This window comes from Amblyomma mixtum, chromosome 1, assembly GCF_055824585.1.
Source record: "Amblyomma mixtum isolate Tamu chromosome 1, ASM5582458v1, whole genome shotgun sequence".
NCBI classification, from domain to species: domain Eukaryota; kingdom Metazoa; phylum Arthropoda; class Arachnida; order Ixodida; family Ixodidae; genus Amblyomma; species Amblyomma mixtum.
The window spans coordinates 176473551-176494126 of record NC_143012.1 but is presented as its reverse complement, the minus strand read 5'-3'; the positions used below and the strand labels follow the sequence as shown (position 1 = coordinate 176494126).

General features: G+C 50.3%; 1 protein-coding gene across 4 annotated transcripts in view; it reads left to right on the top strand.

Moving 5' to 3' along the window:
- The first annotated feature begins 270 nt into the window (after positions 1-270).
- The window catches only part of LOC149370012 (U-scoloptoxin(01)-Cw1a-like), a 37330-nt gene continuing 17024 nt past the window's right edge, over positions 271-20576 (top strand). Inside the window, exons 1-2 of one of the 4 annotated variants that reach the window (XM_089580627.1) lie at positions 271-1083; positions 18235-18302. In XM_089580627.1, the coding sequence (XP_089436753.1) occupies positions 660-1083; positions 18235-18302 (492 nt within the window). In that variant the 5' untranslated portion in view covers positions 271-659. The remainder of the gene's footprint in view (positions 1084-18234; positions 18303-20576) is intronic. The other 3 variants (XM_089580654.1, XM_089580645.1, XM_089580636.1) reach the window with 3 other exon arrangements.

Below are 20576 nucleotides of genomic sequence, written 5' to 3'. Positions count from 1 at the left end.
CCAAGAAAGCGGACGCCACGTCGGCAGGCCGCTCAACACGGCACGACGCTGCTGCGCGCGCTGCAGCGCTTCACGGAGGGGCCCAGTCTAAGACCGGACCCTCTTGGAAACCAAAGCGCGTCTTCATCCAGAAGACATCGTCATCATCCTGAAGCCCCGGGTGACCGTCGCTCTGAGGGATGTATACCAACATGGCGAGCTGGGAGCAGCGTTCGCGGCCTACCCGGGCGCCAAGGCCGCAGCATCCCTCAGGCTGCTCCCCACATGGGAGCAAAACTTGATCGTCGCAGGCACCAGAGAGCCGCACGTCGCGGACAAGCTTCTGCGGGATTTTCAACTAACATCACCGAAGGGCCAGCTCTCCATGTACGGCCAGTTGAAACTCACTGGAGACGTGTGCCGCGGCGTCATCACCGTGGCCAAGCACGAGACCAGTGAGTCCCTCCAAAACAAGATCGAGTGGCGTGCTGGAGAGCTTGCCGATATCCGCAAGCTTGGCAAATTCGACGTCGTGTCGCTCACCTTCGTGGGAAAAGTGGTGCCGCGATATGTGCATTACAACTCCGAGGTGACCCTTGTGTGTGCGTACAAGAGAACCATTCCGGCCTGCGTGCGGTGCGGCACTGTGGGTCACCGAGCAGACACCTGCCCCTGCCCGGATGAAAAGTGCGGCCTGTGTGGCCAAACGGCGCCGATTGTCGACGGAGTCAAGGCGCCGCATGAATGTACTCTGTCCTGTGCAGTCTGTGGGCAAGCCCACGCTACCAACTCCCGTGACTGCACGGGAAAATTCCGGCAGCTCAAGGTGCATGGCCCCAAGGCTAAACGCCCAGAGGTGCCAAAAACCAGCGACCTGGCAAGCAGCCAAGTCATCCAAAACCAGGTGCCGGTGGCGGAACGCCGCGTGGTGCTCACGGCACCGACCACAAGACATCGTCACCTTCTTCACCGTCGGTGAAGCCAGCGCCCGGGAAGAAGACGGCGCCTCCACCGCCCAGCGGCAGAGACACTGGCCACTTCCCGGCCCTCAAGACAATTGGCGCTGCCGACGCCCGGGCATCAGCGCCTCAACACGACAAACAGGTGAGCAGCTGGGCTGAGATCGCCTCCTCTTCCTCCCATCCCTCACCCTCCCCCGTAACCGTCTCCGCACTCGACGCGGAATACAAAAAACAGATAGACGTGCTCCGGGCACAGAATGAGCTTTTGCACAACAAAATTAAAAATTTAGAGTCAAAATTGGCGTCCGCCGCACCGAGCCCGCAGAACTCGGACGCAATGGAGAGCGACGCGGAGGTCTCGCCTGCCCTCGTGACAGCCATCTCTGCGATGGAGGAGCGCTTAACCTCTAAATTGCGATATATGATCGAGACCGCCATGGACCAGATCTTGACAAAGGTCAAATCTGCCGTACCCGCGGTGGTCTCAAAACACATCTCGGACAACCCCCGTCTCCTCCGTCGGACGGGACCCATTAGGGACGTATCCCGCCCTTCAAAATTCAACCGTCTGATTATTGATTCGGACAATGAGGACAGCTGCCCCGCTCCTTCCGTCATCACCCCCTTGATGGCGCAAGTAGCTGGCTCTGAGGCAGCCAATCCCTCCTCCTCCCCCCAAAAAATTTTAAATCATGGCGAGACACCTTAATCAAAGCAGTTCCGCCATCTCCAATTCGGCCACGTCAACTTCAATAACACAGTGGAACTGTAGCGGCTTTAAGGACCGCACTAAGCGGGCCAATTTCCGCATCTACCTTGGAACTTTCGAGTCCTTACCAGCCGTGGTTGCCCTCCAAGAGCCAGGCCTGGGCGCCACAATTTCAAATTACACGACGTTCCAACAGGATCCCGCGTCTTGTCTTCTCGTTCACAAAGACTACACAGCCAACCTAGTGGATCTCGACCTCCAACTAGAGTACTCTTATGTAATGGTGACCCTCCTACCAGTCCGCCGCAGGGACCCACCGTTGCATATACTCAACGTGTACTGCTCTCCCAAACTAAAGCGAGTGACTTTTGCGGACCTCTTTAGCCGCGCGCTAAGAGTAGCGGGCCGCGATCCCGTGCTGATTGTGGGCGACTTTAACGCTCCCAGTCAGCAGTGGGGGTATCGCAAGGAGGAGTCGCGCGGGCGTAAGCTGGCGGAGCTTGCGTCCACGTTGGGCCTCACCCTCTACACGGACCCTGTCCACCCAACCCGGCTAGGCAATTCCGTGACAAGGGATACGTGTCCGGACTTAACCTTCACTCGCAACATACGACACGCAGACTGGCTCAACACCGAGGAGACCCTCGGTAGCGACCACTGCATTATTAACACTACACTACGCACACGCCCCCTCAAGCGTCCCAGAACACAAGCCCATATCCCAGATTGGACGAAATTCAGGCAAAATTTTAACTAACTTGATAATACACCCATTTCCGCACAAGGCTACACAGCATGGTCCCAACAGCTGCTGGCACACCTTTCCTCGCATGAAAAACACATCCAGCTCTAAGAGGCGGTCACGGACGTGGATAACCAGCTTCTACACCTCTGGGAAGCCCGTCGCAGCCTCGTCAGCCGTTGGCGACGCCAGAAACACAATAGAAAGCTTAAAGCTCGAATTGCCGAGCTTACCCAGAAAGCGGCAGAGTACGCGGCCCAACTCGCCGACTCCAACTGGGTAGATAGATGGAACACGGCCGCGCGACAAATGTCCAGCCGAAACACGTGACGTCTCTTTCGAGCAATAATCGACCCAACCCAAACACGAACCGAAACACAAAAACATTTGCAGCGAGCCATGCACGCTTTTCCTGGCAACACGACTCAACTGGCACAGAAACTTCGGGACCAGTATCTGTGTACAGCCCAAGACCCCCGTGGATCTGCGTACTCTTATGCAGGCAGAGAGAACACGGAGCTGGATCAACCTTTCCAGCTCCATGATCTTCGGGCGGCTCTCGCCAAAATAAAACGGGGCACTGCGCCAGGACGGGATAAGGTCACCGTCAAGCTTTTGACGAACCTGCCCGACTTGGCATACCAGTCCCTCCTGGAATACGTCAATGCGATTTGGCGCGGGGACACCCCCCTGCCAATCGAATGGAAAACGGCTTTGGTCACTTTTATTCCTAAAGCTGGCAAACCAATTGACACAGATAACCTCCGCCCCATCTCTCTCACCTCATGTGTGGGCAAACTAATGGAGACGATGGTGCGGGATCGGTTATCTACATATCTTGAACACAAACAGGTCTTTGCGAGCACCATGTTCGGATTCCGCCCACACAGATCCGCACAGGATGTCCTCCTGCAACTCAATCGGGAAGTCCTTGACCCCCTCGAATGCCCCCATAATGACCGGGTAGTACTCGCCTTGGATCTTAAAGGGGCATTTGACAATGTAACACATGAGATCATACTCACTAACCTAAGTCACACCGACTGTGGCCTCAACACATTCCAATACATAAGCCAATTTTTAATGGATCATCAATCCTACATTCGAATTCAAGATAGAGACCATGGTCCTTACCTACTCGGCACGCGGGGAACCCCTCAAGGCGGGGTACTTTCCCCGCTGCTCTTCAATCTGGCCATGATGCACCTGCCGGCCCAGCTGAGTGGTGTCGCCGGCGTGCAGCACGCCCTGTACGCCGATGACATCACTCTGTGGATCACTCTGTGGGCCACGCAGGGCAGCACAGGAGACATTGAAATCAGCCTGCAAACAGCGGCGACGATAGTAGACCGCTACGCCCACCGCTGCGGTCTGCAATGTTCCCCTCAAAAATCGGAATTTGTGCACCTCCGCCCCTCACAGAAGTGCACAACTAAAATATCTCTCTCTCTTCTTGAGAGTGGTCCCATACGCGAAAGTGATGAGATACGGGTACTCGGACTCTACATCCACAAACACAGGCGGCCAGACACTACATTGGCCAAACTCCGTAAGGTGGGGGACCAGGTGGGCCGCATGGTCCGCCGGGGTTCCAACAAACGCGGAGGGTTACGAAGTAAGGATGCCTTGCGGCTGGCAAACGCCTTCGTAACTAGTCGAATTCTCTATTCGACTCCTTATCTCCACCTACGGAAACAAGAGGAGGACGCCCTTGAGGTCATCCATCGCAAAATTGTTAAACGTGCCCTTGACCTCCCCATCACTACTTCAAACAGCCGGCTTATGGCTCTTGGGGTGGTGAATACTTTCCGGGAGCTCCGGGAGGCGCACCTTACAAACCAGTACACGCGCTTGTCGCTAACGGAGTCAGGTCGCCGCCTTCTTGCTCGACTCCATATCCAACACACCCCTCCAATGCAAGACTGGTTTCGCATCCCGGAACTGTGGAGACGTGCCCTCCACGTGCGGCCTCTTCCAGCAAACATGTCACATGAAGACCATAATGGTCGGCGCCTGGCACGAGCGGAAGCGCTAGCCCGATATTATGGCAACAAAACAGGTGTATACTACGTGGACGCCTCCGGCCCTCACCACGGGGGATGGTACACGGCCGCGGTAGTTCACAACAGCAACACAGTTAACGGTCTAACTTTCAGAGCCCGCAGTGCAACACAAGCAGAAGAGGTCGCGATTGCTCTCGCGGCCTCACATTCCAATCACCGACTCGCGAGGTGCCTGTCGGAACGTCGAACAAGGCTGCACTCCCTTTCTAGCCTATCGAATATACCAAAATTGCATGACATAGCCAGGACATACTGGCTGCGGAAGAAGTGGCGATTACTCTAGCTGCAACACACACTAGCTCAGAATACATTCTCACAGATTCACATACAGCATATCGCAATTACCTCAGGGCAGGGTCGCACCGCTAGCAGCTAAAATCCTGCAAGATAGCTACACCCGTGGCTACCAACCGTCACAAAAACACTTAATATGGGTACCAAGTCATCAGGACATCCCAGGGAACGAGAGCGCACATGCCTCAGCCCGAGCATTTCTCCCCTGGGCATTCAGTAAGGATGCCGTAGAACCTCCTACCTCACTACTAACTTACAGCACATACTTCAGCACTTAAGATTATCCCGTCGGGTCTACCCTCCGCCGGCTAAGACAATAGACAAAGGGGAGGAACAACGCCTCCGAAAGCTACAGACCAACACTTACAACGGCCCACGAAGACTACACGCAATAGACCCGGAGTCATTTGACTCACACTGCAAATTCTGCGGGGAGAAGGTGGACCTGTACCATATGGTATGGGCCTGCAAACGAAATCAGGCGGTCACTGTAAATAACCAGCCAACGCAGGAGGGGTGGAGGCAGCTCTGATCAGCTCGGACGAAACGAGTCAAAAGCGACTCATCGAAAGAGCCCGCACAGCAGCCCGGGGTTCTGGACTGAGAGCTCCACCCGGCGCTACAACCTCCTAAACAATTTCCTTAAAATATTTTCACCACCAACACCCACAGGTGGTCGACGAGCCCTCCACTACGGCACCTATTCCTCTCTCTCTCCTTTGGCTCCCACCTTCCTCCATTGCCTCAGGGCGTGGTTCGGGCGCACACCAAGAAATGAGACATTTACTGCCCCATTTCCTTTCCTTAAAGAAAATATTTTCGCCCACTTTTGGCGTTGATAGTTATTGACGCGTTTTTCGGTCACCTGCTGTCAGAAACTTGGTATGACCTGGTGGTGGTGAAAACGCTTATTCCCATTGATGTAAATAGTCGGGGCTACATGGCACTTGCATGCCCCTCAATGTGACAAGGAACCCTTTAAACGCGCAGGATAGCCCTTGGAGCGTAATTCTTCTTTGAGCGCAGGAGATGATCCGGCGCTGGTCTTGAGCGGTCAGAAGTGACTCCCAGTAAGACTCCGCCACGGTTGATGATGGGGGATCAGGGAAAGTGGGCATGCGAGGAGGGTGTGTAAGAAGTGTCCTCCTCATCATCATAAGCCTGACTACGCCCACTGCAGGGCAAAGGCCTCTCCCATGTCTCTCCAAATAACCGTGTCCTTTGCCAGTTGCGGCCATCGTATCCCCACAAACTTGTTAATCTCATCCGCCCACCTAACTTTCTGCCGCCCCTACTACGTTTGCCTTCTCTTGGAATCCACTCTGTTACCCTTAAGGACCAGCAGTTATCTTGCCTTCGCATTACATGCCCTGCCCAAGCCCATTTCTTCCTCTTGATTTTGAACAACGAATGTCATTAACCCGCGTTTGTTCCCTCACCCACTCCGCCCACTTCCGATCTCTTAACGTTACACCTATCATTTTCCTTTCCATAGCTCGCGGCGCTATCCTTAACTTAAGCCGAACACTCTTTGTTAGCCTCCACGTTTTTGCTCCATAGGTGAGTACCGGTAAGATACAGCTGTTGTATACTTTTCTCTAGAGGGTTATCGGTAAATTACCATTCATAATCTGAGAAAGCCTGCCATATGCGCTCCACCCCATTCTTATTCTTCTAGTTAATTCCCTCTCATGATCCGGGTCAGCGGTCACTACCTGCCCTAAGTAGACGTATTCTCTTACTACTTCCAGCATCTCGCTACCGATTGCGAACTGATGTTCCCTTGCTAGGCTGCTGAAACTACTTTGGTTTTCTGCATTTTGATATTTAGCCCCACCGTCCTGCTCTGCCTGTCTAACTCATTGATAATGCTTTGCAGTTCATGTCCAGAGTGCCTTAGCAGGGCAATGTCATCAGCAAATCACATAATACTCAGATATTCTGCATTAACTCTTATCCCAAACTCTTCCCATTTTAGGCCCCGGAATACCTCCTGTAAGCAGGCGGTGAATAGCAATGGCGAGATCGCGTCTCCCTGCCTGACACCTTTCCTTATTGGAATTTTATTGCTGACTTTATGGCGGAGTATAGTAGCTGTGCAATCGTTATAAATATCTTCCAATATTTTCACATAGCACTCTTCCATACCCTGATTCCGCAATGCCTGCATGACAGCTGAGGTTTCGAATGAGTCAAATGCTTTCTCGTAATCAATGACGGCTCTATATGGGGATTGGTTATATTATGCGCATTTCTCTGTCATCTTATTGATAGTGTGACTATGGTCTATTGTCGAGTACCCTTTATGAAAGCCTGCCCGATCATTTGGTTGATTGAAGTCTAAGGTTTTCCTGAGTCTATTAGCTATTGCATTAGTAAATATTGTAGGCAACGGGCATTAAGCTGATCGGTCTGTAATTCTCCAAGTCCTTGACGTCTCCTTTCTTATGAATTAAGATAATGTGAGCGTTCTTCCAAGCTTCTGGTACTCTCGATGTCACAAGGCATTGCATATACAGGGTGGCTAGTTTTTCTAGCACAATCTCCCCTCCATCCTTCAATAAATCTGCTGTTACCTGATCCTTCCCTGTTGCTTTCCCCCTTTGCATTGCTCCAAAGGCTTTCTTTACTTCCTCCTTCGTTCATGATGAAAATTTGTGGGCGCGAACAAACAAAAGACATAGAAGAAACCACAGGACAAGGTATTTTGTTTGTTTGTGGACAAGGACACAGGTCTTTTGTTTGTTCGCGCCCACAAATTTTCATCGTGAACAACCTACAACTAGCCCAGCTTTCTATTCTGTTGAACTATATTTTCCTCCTTCGTTATTGGCGGCGTGCGCCATTGCTGTGCTAGGCTGCCTCTCCCAGTAACTTGAGGATTACATTCGCTACTGTATAGATTTGTGTAGAACTCCGGCTACTCTAACTATCTTATCCATATTGCTTAAGACATTGCCTTCTTTGTCTCTTAGCGCATACATGTGGTTTTTACCTATACCCAGTTTTCTCTTCACTGCTTTTAGGCTACCTCCGTTCTTTAGAGCATGCTCGATTTTCTCCATGTTAAACTTCCTTATGTCGGCTGCCTTGCAATTATTTATTGACTTTGATAGCTCTGCTAGTTCTTTTTGTCTGTGGAGTAGATGTCCTCATGCTTTGGCGTTTATTAATCAGATCTTTAGTCTCCTGAGATAGCTTGTTGGTATCCTGTCGAACCATCCTATCCCCTACTTCTGCTGCGCACTCTGTAACAATAGCTGTAAGATTATCATTCTTTCAACACTATGGTCGTCTTCTTCAGTTAAAGCGGAAAATCTGCTTTGCAGCGACATCTTGAATTCCTCTACGTTCCCTCTAACGCTAACTCATTAATAGCCTTCCGCTGCACTAGTTTCCACCGTTTCCTCTTCAAATCTAAGCTAATACGAGACCTTACTTATCTGTGGTCGCTACAACACCCCTTTCTGAGGACCTCCACATCTTCTACGATGCCAGGTTGAGCGCACAGTATGAAGTCTATTCCATTTTTGGTCTCACCATTGGGACTCCTCCACGTTCACTTCCTGTTTGCTCGTTTGCGGAAGAAGGTATTGATGATCCGCAAATTATTTCTATCTGCGAACTCTACTAATAATTCTCCACTACTATTCCTAGAACCTATGCCATAGTCACCTACCGCCTGGTCTCCAGCCTGCTTTTTACCTACTGTCGCTTAAAGTCGCCCATCAGTGCAGTGTACTGTGATTTTACTTTATTCATTGACGATTCCACATATTCATTGAAGCTTTCAACTGTCTGGTTATCATGGCTTGATGTAGGAACTTAGGCCTGCACCACCTTCAACTTCTCCCTCTTATTAAGCCTAATTACGATAGCTTCCACCCTTTCGTTGACACTATGAAACTCCCCAATGTTGCCAGCTATGTCCTGATTTATGAGGAATCCGACATGAGGGATCCTGCTAATCCAAGATATCCCAGTATGTGCCCGCCCTTTAGTACTGTATACGCCTCATCTGTCCTCCTAACCTCACTGAGCCCTACGACATCCCATTTAATACCCGCTAATTTCTCCAACAGCACTGCTAAGCTAGCCTCACTGGATAAGGTTCTTGCGCTAAACGTTACCAGGTTCAGTTTCCAATGGCGGCCTGTAAAGAGCCAGAGATTCTTAGCACACTCCGCTGCGTCACATGTCTGACCACCACCTTGGCCAGTTGCTCCGCAGCCGCTGGGGTCTGCAGAAGTCTCGTGGTTTGCCGCATAGTTTCCATGATGACGGGAATTGGTCTGGGTATCGGGCATGCAGCAGTATTGGGCATGGAGCAGTCCGGGTGTGTAGTTGTCGCCAAAGTACAGCCTGCGCTATGGTGAAGGTTTGTCTCGGCTTATCTTAGGGTTTGTCTTCGCTTGTCTCTGTAGTACGAGAGAATATCACGAAAGGAGAGCAGGCGTTCCGCGGCCTGTAGAGGGGGTGGTGGTGGTGAAAACATTTATTACGAATGAACAGGAGGTATGTTTGGATCAGCCCGTAAGGAACCGATCCTTACAAACACTAGGTGGAGGTCCCAAGTATGGCACCCCAGTGGCAGTTGCCGCCGCCCGGGCGCGCCCGACTAAGGCTTATTGGGCCTGTAAGTCGTGGCAGCCGAGCAGGGTCGCCTCCCAGTCCTCCCGGGTTGGGTTGGGGATGGGGGCAATAGCGGGGTTGGAGGGGCAGGCCCACACCATGTGATAGGTGTCAGAAGACACTGCACTACAGTGTGGGCAGCTGCCGCTAAAGGAGGGGTCAGAATGTTTTAGCGCTGCCGGCCACAGCAATGTATTGGTGAGAAGGCGGAGAAGGAGCCGCTCATCCGCCTTCTTCAGGCCTTTACATGGGCTAGGGTAAAGGCGATGACAATTTTGATGATATGTTGTAATATCTTTGAATGTGTAGACCGGATTAAAATCGGGTTCCTGATCGGATGGGGAGGAGAAAACAGCCCGGTGAGAGAGCGCGCGGGCGGCTGCGTCTGCTGCCTCGTTTCCTGCCAACACCTGATGAGCAGGGGCCCATATGAGGTAACGGTGTGCGGGGTCCGTATCCCGTATGCAATTTTGGTATATTCGATAGGCTAGGAAGGGAGTGCAGCCTTGTTCGACGTTCCGACAGGCCCCTCGCGAGTCGGTGATTATGTATTTTGAATTGGAATGTGAGGCCGCGAGAGCAATCGCGACCTCTTCTGCTTGTGTTGCACTGCGGGCTCTGAAAGTTAGGCCGTTAACTGTGTTGTTGTGAACTACCGCGGCCGTGTACCATCCCCCGTGGTGAGGGCCGGAGGCGTCCACGTAGTATACACCTGTTTTGTTGCCATAATATCGGGCTAGCGCTTCCGCTCGACAAGGCGCCGACCATTATGGTCTTCATGTGACATGTTTGCTGGAAGAGGCCGCACGTGGAGGGCACGTCTCCACAGTTCCGGGATGCCAAACCTGTATTCCATTGTAGGGGTGTGTTTGATATGGAGTCGAGCAAGAAGGCGGCGACCCGACTCCGCTAGCGACAAGCGCGTGTACTGGTTTCTAAGGTGCGCCTCCCGAGCTCCTGGAAAGTATTCACCACCCCAAGAGCCATAAGCCGGCTGTTCGAAGTAGTAATGGGGAGGTCAAGGGCACGTTTAACAATTTTGCAAAGGATGACCTCAAGGGCGTGCTCCTCTTGTTTCCGTAGGTGGAGATAAGGAGTCGAATAGAGAATTCGACTAGTTACGAAGGCGTTTGCCAGCCGCAAGGCATCCTTACTTCGTAACCCTCCGCGTTTGTTGGAAACCCGGCGGACCATGCGGCCCACCCGGTCCCCCACCTTACGGAGTTTGGCCAATGTAGTGTCTGGCCGCCTGTGTTTGTGGATGTAGAGTCCGAGTACCCGTATCTCATCACTTTCGCGTATGGGACCACTCTCAAGAGAGAGAGATATTTTAGTTGTGCACTTCTGTGAGGGGCGGAGGTGCACAAATTCCGATTTTTGAGGGGAACATTGAAGACCGCAGCGGCGGGCGTAGCGGTCTACTATCGTCGCCGCTGTTTGCAGGCTGGTTTCAATGTCTCCTGTGCTGCCCTGCGTGGCCCACAGAGTGATGTCATCGGCGTACAGGGCGTGCTGCACGCCGGCGACAACACTCAGCTGGGCCGGCAGGTGCATCATGGCCAGATTGAAGAGCAGCGGGGAAAGTACCGCGCCTTGAGCGGTTCCCCGCATGCCGAGTAGGTAAGGATCATGGTCTCTATCTTGAATTCGAATGTAGGATTGACGATCCATTAAAAATTGGCTTATATATTGGAATGTGTTGAGGCCACAGCCGGTGTGACTTAGGTTAGTGAGTATGATCTCATGTGTTACATTGTCAAATGCCCCTTTAAGATCCAAGGCGAGCACTACCCGGTCATTATGGGGGCATTTGAGGGGGTCAAGGACTTCCCGATTGAGTTGCAGGAGGATTTCTTGAAGGAACAGAGTTGCGCTATAAAAAAGACAGCCACAGGAAAAGTGAAGAGACAGACAGAGCGCAAACTATCAACTGAGTTTATTTGTGTGAAAGTTCCTTATATAGTCAGAATCACAGCAAAAGAACAAGGGGAATGAGAGAGGGGGTACAGCCAATCAACTCCTGGTCAACAACAGCTGCGCAGAAAATGGTTTTCCTTATTGTACAGTTTTACAGAAGTGTCGCTTACACATTTATCACCGTTTTCTTTTATGTGATAGGCCTCCAAAATCTCCCGCGCTGTTTTGTTTTTACTTCTTCCTAGTATTTTAATCTGCTTAAACAGAGGCTCGCATCCACTGCAAGCAAGGCAATGAGCAGGCAAGTTTGCTCCTTCTTTATTCCGAATGGATCGGGCATGTTCCCCTGCGCGTTCATTCACGCATCGGCCTGTTTGGCCCACGTAGGCGCCTCCACAGTTCAGTGGGATTTCATACACCACTCCAGTGGCACATTTCACATACTTTTCGGCATGTTTTATGTCGCATCCACTGCCTCTAGCTCCTTGGTTCCCGGTTCTCGGGCACAAGGCTGCGAGTTTCCGTGGGGCAGAAAAAACAACAGGGACGCCATGCCTCTTGGCCACTTTATTTACGTTGTGCGCCACTTTGTGTATATAAGGCACCACCACGATCTTCTTTTTTGGCAGCGGGTCATCCACACTACCTCGATTTCTTCTTTTTATCTTCCTGAGAAGATTCTCGGCCACGGCTGATATGACGTCGCAGGGGAAGCCGGCTGAAAGCAACCTTACAATTTGATTATTAAAACTCATATGCATTGCATGCGGGCATGACTTAGTAAGAGCGGATTCCAGGCACGAGCTTGCAATTGCTCTTTTGACTATCTTCGAATGCGCGGAATCATACGGAAGCAACTCTTTCTTTGCTTGTGGGGCATAGTGCCAGCAGGCGTGTTGCGAGCCGAGGTTCAGGTTAATATCTAAAAATTGCAACGACCCACTAGAAGGAAGTTCATGCGTAAAGGTAAAACCTCGCCCATACTGTCTAAAGGCAGTTAAAATCCTACTCACTGAATCAGTGTGGGTCAAGGTTATTTATTTGGATAAAACAATCAAAAAATCGTCCACATATCTAAAACACTTACATACCCCCAGACTAGTAAACTCGTCATTTAGGGAACGGTCAATGGCAGCTAAAAATATGTTACTAAGAACAGGGGCGACGCAAGAACCGATACAAATTCCTTGTTTCTGAATGTAAAAGTTGTCTTTAAAAGATATGAAGGTGGCTTGCAAATAAAATTCGAGCAATGACATGAAGCTATCAGCTGATACACCAGCCGAGTTTTTGGAAGCCTATTAACCCACTTATTTCAATGCAATCTCGGACAGCAACAAACAACCCTTGATGCGGCAATGAATAAAACAAATCCTCGACATCTACTGAAAAGGCGTAGCCGATATGGTCATTGGAGTTGAAGAAGGTTACAACATCAGTCGAATTCTTTGTAAAAAAGGGGTCCTCAATTTGTAAAGCATTAAGGTGCTTCAGTAAATACCGGCTTATTAAGAACTGCCATGATCCCTTCTCGCTAACAATTGTTCTAAAAGGCATTGACTCCTTGTGCGTTTTTGCAGTGAAGAATACAGACAGCGCTTTTGTTTTACATGCAGTTATTGAGCTTGCGAGCCTGGACAGTTCAAGGTCTCTGCACAAAGCGGCAGCTCTGGTTTTGATCCTTGTAGCGCTGGGTTTCACCCGGACGAAGTTCTTAGCGATGGCTTGGCCATCCTTTTCGTTGAAATCTTTATGACGTAGTACGACAAAGCCTCCGTTCTTGTCTGCCTGAAGCAATCGCAGTTCATTTTGCCTAAAATACGAGACCACCCTTTTTGGTTGGGTCTTTGGCACGCCTGGTAGACGCCGTGTTGACCGTTTTGGTCAAAGCTTCAACACCTTCCAACAGGCACTTCTCTTGATCTTCTTGGTCAGCCTGGCTTGAAATCCGTCGGTTGATTGCTAGCAGGTCGTGGGCAGGGACTGAAGGCTCAAGACTGTACTTGGGGCCTTTGCTAAGAACACATACAACATCTTCAGGCAATGCCACGTCATTCGGGACCACAAGGATGCTGGTGCCAGCAGTCTTGCTCATTGTTCTGCTGTGAGTCAGAGCCTGCTGAAGACACTGGGCCCACCAAAATTCAGTCATCTGTGCAGCAACTTTTCTGGCAGCACGCAGCTTAATTTCTGCTAGCCAGGTCGGGTCCATCGCAAAGCAAATCGAGCGCAAAAGGTCTTGGAACCTGCATACTTGGCTCCAAATTTCTGATCTCAAGTATCTGCAAATGCGTTTCAGAAGAGCGGTTCGCGGTTTGATGATACCGAACAGGGAACTTACTTCTTCGGGAATGAATCCCTTCCGGAGGCAGAAGGAGATGTACCTGGCTCGACATGTAGCACTGGCGATGAAGTTGACACAGGCGTTGACTTGTAAAAGTGAAGGAGGAACATTCATAAAAGGGCCCACGGTGCTCATCAGGTAGTTTAGAAGAACTTCTTGTTGGGCAAGTTGGTGCATTGCTTGAAGGAACAGAGATGCGCTATAAAAAAGACAGCCACAGGAAAAGTCTGTCTGTCTGTCTCTTCATTTTTCCTGTGGCTGTCTTGTTTATAGCGCAACTCTGTTCCTTCAAGCAATGCACCAACTTGCCCAACAAGAAGTTCTTCCCAAATTGCAGGAGGACATCCTGTGCGGATCTGTGTGGGCGGAATCCGAACATGGTGCTCGCAAAGACTTGTTTGTGTTCAACATATGTAGATAACCGATCCCGCACCATCGTCTCCAGTAGTTTGCCCACACATGAGGTGAGAGAGATGGGGCGGAGGTTATCTGTGTCAATTGGTTTGCCAGCTTTAGGAATAAAAGTGACCAAAGCCGTTTTCCATTCGATTGGCAGGGGGGTGTCCCCGCGCCAAATAGCATTGACGTATTCCAGGAGGGACTGGTATGCCAAGTCGGGCAGGTTCGTCAAAAGCTTGACGGTGACCTTATCCCGTCCTGGCGCAGTGCCCCGTTTCATTTTGGCGAGAGCCGCCCGCAGATCATGGAGCTGGACAGGTTGATCCAGCTCCGTGTTCTCTCTGCCTGCATAAGAGTACGCAGATCCACGGGGGTCTTGGGCTGTACACAGATAATGCTCCCGAAGTTTCAGTGCCAGTTGAGTCGTGTTCCCAGGAAAAGCGTGCAGGGCTCGCTGCAAATGTTTTTGTGTTTCGGTTCGTGTTTGGGTTGGGTCGATTAGGGCTCGAAAGAGACGCCACGTGTTTCGGCTGGACATTTGTCGCGCGGCCGTGTTGCATCTGTCTACCCAGTTGGAGTCGGCGAGTTGGGCCGCGTACTCTGCCGCTTTCTGGGTAAGCTCGGCAATTCGAGCTTTAAGCTTTCTATTGTGTTTCTGGCGTCGCCAACGGCGGGCGAGTCTGCGACGGGCTTCCCAGAGGTGTAGAAGGTGGTTATCCACGTCCGTGACCGCCTCTGAGAGCTGGATGTGTGTTTCATGCGAGGAAAGGTGTGCCAGCAGCTGTTGGGACCATGATGTGTAGCCTTGCGTGGAAATGGGTGTATTATCAAGTGAGTTAAAATTTTGCCTGAATTTCGTCCAATCAGGGATATGGGCTTGTGTACTGGGACGCTTGAGGGGGCATGTGCGTAGTGTAGTGTTAATGATGCAGTGGTCGCTACCGAGGGTCTCCTCGGTGTTGAGCCAGTCTGGGTGTCGTATGTTGCGAGTGAAGGTTAAGTCCGGACACGTATCCCGTGTCACGGAATTTCCTAGCCGGGTTGGGTGGACAGGGTCCGTGTGGAGGGTGAGGCCGACTCCTTCCTAGAATGTGAGACCTCGGGCTAGGGAATTAGACTCCTCGTTGCCAGGGAGGCCAGCATGCGCTGGCGTCCAGATGAGGTTTATGAGGCGCCGCGGTTGCCAGAAGCGTAGTAAAGGAGCAGCGGTGCTTGATATCATGATATGTAGCGCTTGGCATAATTTAAAATTGCAGATTTCGAATCAGAGATAATTTTTGTGGCAGCTGTAGAAATAAGAGCAAGCGGGATGGCTGCCTCTTCTGCTTCTGTGGTCGATTTGGTAATGATTGAGCAGGACGTTAGAAGCTTTGCATTATTGTCGGCTACCGCCAGGGCCATACGGGAGCTTGTATATTCCGCGGCGTCCACGTAGACACTTCACGGTCCTCGCTATACTGTTTGTAGAGGGCCCAAGCCCTTGCTACTCTGCGTTCCCTGCCTCACTCAGGGTGCTCTGGGGTATATGCTCCATGTGTTTGCCAACAGAAGATCTGAGGGAGATGGATCTGAGGTTAGAGGTGAGCAGAGGTTTGCCAGGTGGGGGTATGAAGATGACTTTGGCCTCTTTCCACTGCGGTGGGAGGGTGAACAGTTGCCAGCACTCATTAAAGTATTCTATAAGTGCAGCAATGGATTGTGCGTCGAGATTCCTGAGGGCCTTGCTATGTACCCCATCTGGGCCGGGGGCTGAGGACGTGTTAAGTCTCTGGAGTTCAGCCTGGACCTCTGCTTCTGTAATGGGTTGGTCAAGCTGGTCTTTAGGAGGGCCTGCATATTCAGGGTGGGTTACAGGAGGGTAAGTGGGGAAGTATTGATTTCGAAGTTCTTGGAGGTGGTCTTGTGGAGGTATATCGGATGTACGCATGAGTTTGGTGAGGGCGTGTCTCTAGGCAGTCCTAGACTGAGTGGAGTCTATTAAGTGCCTAAAGAGATTCCAGGTCTGAGGCAGACTCATATTGCCATCAAGCTTGTTGCAGATAGATTCCCAATTTTGACGTGAAATATTCGCTGCATGCGTTTCTATCTCTTTGTTAACGCGGGCGAGGCGACGCTTAAGTGTCCGGTTCCATCGCTGCCTTTGCCAGCGTCGCTCTAGGCATGTTTTAGCCTCCTATAAATGTAGAAGGAGGGAGTGAATTGTGTCGCTTGGGCAGTCCTCTGGTAGGGGACGAGTTACGGATCGGACATCGCTTTGTAGTTGCTCGGACCATTCGTTGATGCCCGTGACGGGGACTAAGGTGCGCGCTGCTCTACATGAGTGGAAAGAGTCCCACTTTATGAGAGTGGAGCCTCTGGGAGGCCTGCGGTGTAAGTGAATGTGTAAGAGAATCTCGATGATGAAATGGTCGCTACCTAGATTCTCTTGTGTGTTGCACAATGTGGCGTGAGGAAGGCGAAGTGCGAACGTGAGGTCTCGCGTAGTGCATTTACAGAGACTGTTTGCCGTGTGTGTAGGAAAGGTGTAGTCGGTGAGCAGGGAGAGACCGGCTTGTTGCGCGGCTAACCATACCCGCCTTCCTTTAGATGTGTCGAGGGGTAACCCCAGGCTGTATGTTGGGCATTAGTCTCTCACGACGAGTAAGGGGCACTTGTTGGCTATGCGCTTCGCTAGTGTAAAGAGGCGTTCGATGTTACCTTGAAGGCACTTAGGGTGGCTACATGTATTTAGGATAAAGAGACTGTTCGCTCGAGCGTGTTGCGACACAAGCTCAATTAGAAGGTGACCAATTTCTTCAATTACTATGGAATGGGAGATGGAGGTGATTGAACGACGAACCAGACCTGCTACCCGAGGGGGTGTGGGGGATGTGGGCAGATCAGGAACATAACGGGGGAGGGTGAATGGGTTTCAGGGTTCCTGCAGGGCGAGGATGTCGGTCCTGTAGCGCAGGACAGCATTTGGTGAAGCACGTGACGCTTCTGACCAAATCCCCGGCAGTTCCACTGCCAGACTGTAAGATTACGAATTGGAACTGCCATCATGAAAGTCTATAGAGGAAGGAGCCATAACGGGGGTTGGGAGCCCTGAACTATGGCAGGGATAGGGTTGGCCTGTCCGTCCGGTGCTTTGGGCTTCTTGCGTCTGTTTGGTGTGGGGTCAAACTATGGGAGTCGGGACTCAAGATCGTTACAGCGGTCAGAGAATCCTTGCGTTAGCACGTCGAGTCGGTGGTTAAGAATAGCGTTGTCTTGTGTTATGCGGATTACCGCGTCTTTGAGGGGTGCGCAATCTTGATTGATGCGAGTTATAGCGTCCTGCAGTTTTGCCTCTAAGCGAGCTGCAAATGATTCAAGCAGGGTTAGTATGTTGTTTAGTGAGATGGGCGCGGAGAGAGGGGGCGTTGTGCACGGGTGTGAATTTGTAGAGGGATCAGTGTCAGCCTCCATTTCAAGCAAATCAGGAGAGGAATTTGGCTCGGAGTGGGTGGACGAGGTATGGTTGGTAGGTGGGTTGGGAAGCGGAGTTTACGATGTGGTAGGAGCGGAGGCTGCTAGAATTGGAGATGCAGTGGCAAAAGCACTTACCGAAGCTTCTAGCTTCGCGATAAGATGAACCATAAATCACAAGAACCCTCCATAATCCTTCACGAACTATAAATCACATTCGCCCCTTTTGTCCATATATGTCTTTTAATTCTCATCACACTTTTAAGCTCCTTAGGGCCCCTTTTAGCTCTTTTAATGACTTCAGTTTTCATGTTGTCTGAAACTGTTATCTGTTTTTTATTTGTTTCAATTGTTGCCATGTCCTGCATAGAGAATTCAGCCCTTTAGACGCACATATTGGCTTGTTGAATACATTTCCTTTTTGGGAAGTTCTCGCCTTCTCATCTCTTGTCTTTTGATGTCGCCTTTGTTATCATGCGCTACATAGAGAACTAAGCAGTTTTTTACGTGCTTCCCCGCCCATTCTGCCTATACTTGCTGTTCTGTTCTGAAATGGAGAAGTAGTTCCAGTCAGCGCTGTGAATAACTAGTTGCAGCCAGCGCTACTTTTCTTCGTCCATGTCTAAAAATTGCGCTGTGCTGTATTTCTGGCTGTTCATTAACTAATCCGTGTCAAGATTGGCTAACACATGATGCAGGGCGCATTTATCGGTTAAATTCGTGTTTTTTTTTCACGGTACAAGACGTCAGAGTCAGTTGGAGCACTGACCTAAGGGTACGCCTCCTGAAGCTTGTGACACGTCGAAAACTGGTGAGAATAAAGTTCTTTTTCAACTGCAACTTCGCAAGCTAAGCTTGAACCCTAGCCGTATACTTTCGACCTTCTGGCAAAGTATCAACGTGCTCAATAACCCTTTCATCGTCATGACCTACTTACTGATAGAGTGCACTTTCTAGCACTCATTTCCAGCAGAAAAAAATAGAAAGCTGGAGCAACTTAACGACGACATATTAGAAGGCACTTACCCTAGCATTATTGTAGAAATCAAGCCGAAATGGTCCATTTGAATCCGTTTTTGTTTTGCGTGTGCGTGTGTGCATGGTTCATACATTGCTTGGTCAGCTGAAGTGTTTTTTATCGCGGCAGCGTTAAGTGCCACACTACGCAGAAAATCCGACACCGGCGTTGTCGGCGTCGGCGTTCTGAGCGAAAAATCACTTGCATTGCTCTGGCATCCGGTCCCCAGAGAGCAACCTAGGAGGCAGCTGGGCCACCTAGGTCACGTGACCTTGCAGCGTTATTACAACCTGCCCAGCGGATAGTAAGCAAACTGCCCACTGTGGAAGGTGGCAGTTAAATTCATGATTGGTCGCTCGGGAAGATCAATTGGGCCGCACAAGGCCAACTGCTCGGAGCATCTACAATCGCAAGGTACTCGCGCATTGCTTAACCGCAGCACCACTGCGCCAGGAGGGGTATGAAGACTGCCAGGGATTTATGAATGCAAAGTAGAGAATCACCTTCTTCATATATGGGAATTTACTCATTACGCTAACGCGTCTTACCTTTAAGGCGAAGCTTGAGTGTCTCTTCCAACTTTTTTTTGCCTTCTTTTTCACCGCGTACTTTCTTTCGAGAGTTCACCCATCTGGGCGAAAAATTTCTACCCTGAAAAACACTCAGGAAAGCTTAAACGTTCAGAAAATAACTGAACAAGTAGTGCACACTACCTGTCCTTAAAACACGCTACCGCAGCGGTGTACGAAAACCTTACGTCTTTTGAAACGTAAACGAGAATCTTCCTATTCCTTCTGCGGCGGCGCCTGGCAGAGAAGGACCTGTATCGCACACGTGAGGCGTAAGGCGCGTAATCCCATCAGGTTCTCGCGTGCGACACCGGTTGTAGCGGCTAAGATTGCAGGCAGCGTCGGGTGAATTTTAATTATCGTCGCATGTCCTCTCCTTGTGATCGTCAACCGGAATCTGCGACCTGCATTGCAATCGAGCCGTGGCCAGGGGCTATACTCTGCTGGAAATGCGCAATGCCGAAAGCTGTACTCCTTGAAACGTCCACTACAGCAGAATTTTCGCAGAATGCGGAAAGACTAATATTTAATAACTTGCATAGAAACTGCGATACACGTATAGTTTCCTGCATCTTTCTTCATTCCACTCTTGTGTAGTTCGCGGTAAGTTACAGGTATGAGGTCCGAAAAAATTAAGGATTGTTCCAGTTGTAGAGCGTAACGTTTCAACACAATTTCCAGCCAATACCTAAACATGGCAAAAATAAATATGGATATATTTATGTATAGAGATATAAAATTGTAATTCTTCCGCATGAGAGTAGAATGTGTAAGACAGTCGAATGCGATCACCCGTACGCCTAACGTTTATGTACAATCGTAGGGAAGCTAACTTGAAACGACGAAATCGACGGAGCGACGAACTTTTAAAAACTGCCCGTGGCGCTTTGCAGATACGAGGGAAAAAACTTAACGAGGAAGCACCGGCACGAGAGTGCAGGCAAGCGCGCCTGGAACAACATAATCGATGCCAAACGAGACCATAAGCGTTCCTTTATTATACGTTGTTATGACGGTCCGCCCCTGAGTACTATTACTATACGAAAAACTTTTCATTGTGTTTTGGTTCTGTTGCTTAGTTTTGCTAATGACCGTTCCCAACTGTTATCATTGCTGGCTCAGTACACTCGAAATGAGACGCAAGCAGCACTCTTTCGTCGACATTAATGTTGACGTTTGCTGTTATACGGTCCCTAGATCAGTTTAACTCAACAGAACCCAGGGCTTAAAAGCTCCCATCACAGTAGCACTGAAAGCACAGAATGGTAACAGAGCATCACTCCGACATCAGAGCACATTGCTGGGTAATGAACGTAGGCGCGCATAATAAGCTGGTCAAGCGTGCAACTATCTTTCAGCAGAAAACAGGTTCCTTAGGGCGAGCGTATATACTGCAGAGGCGCTGTCTTTTACAGCCAGAATGCGCCTCCTTTTCTTAAACGCATGTATAGTTTATGTATAAATTTCATCGCTTCGTGCGTCAAGGCTTTTTCGTTTT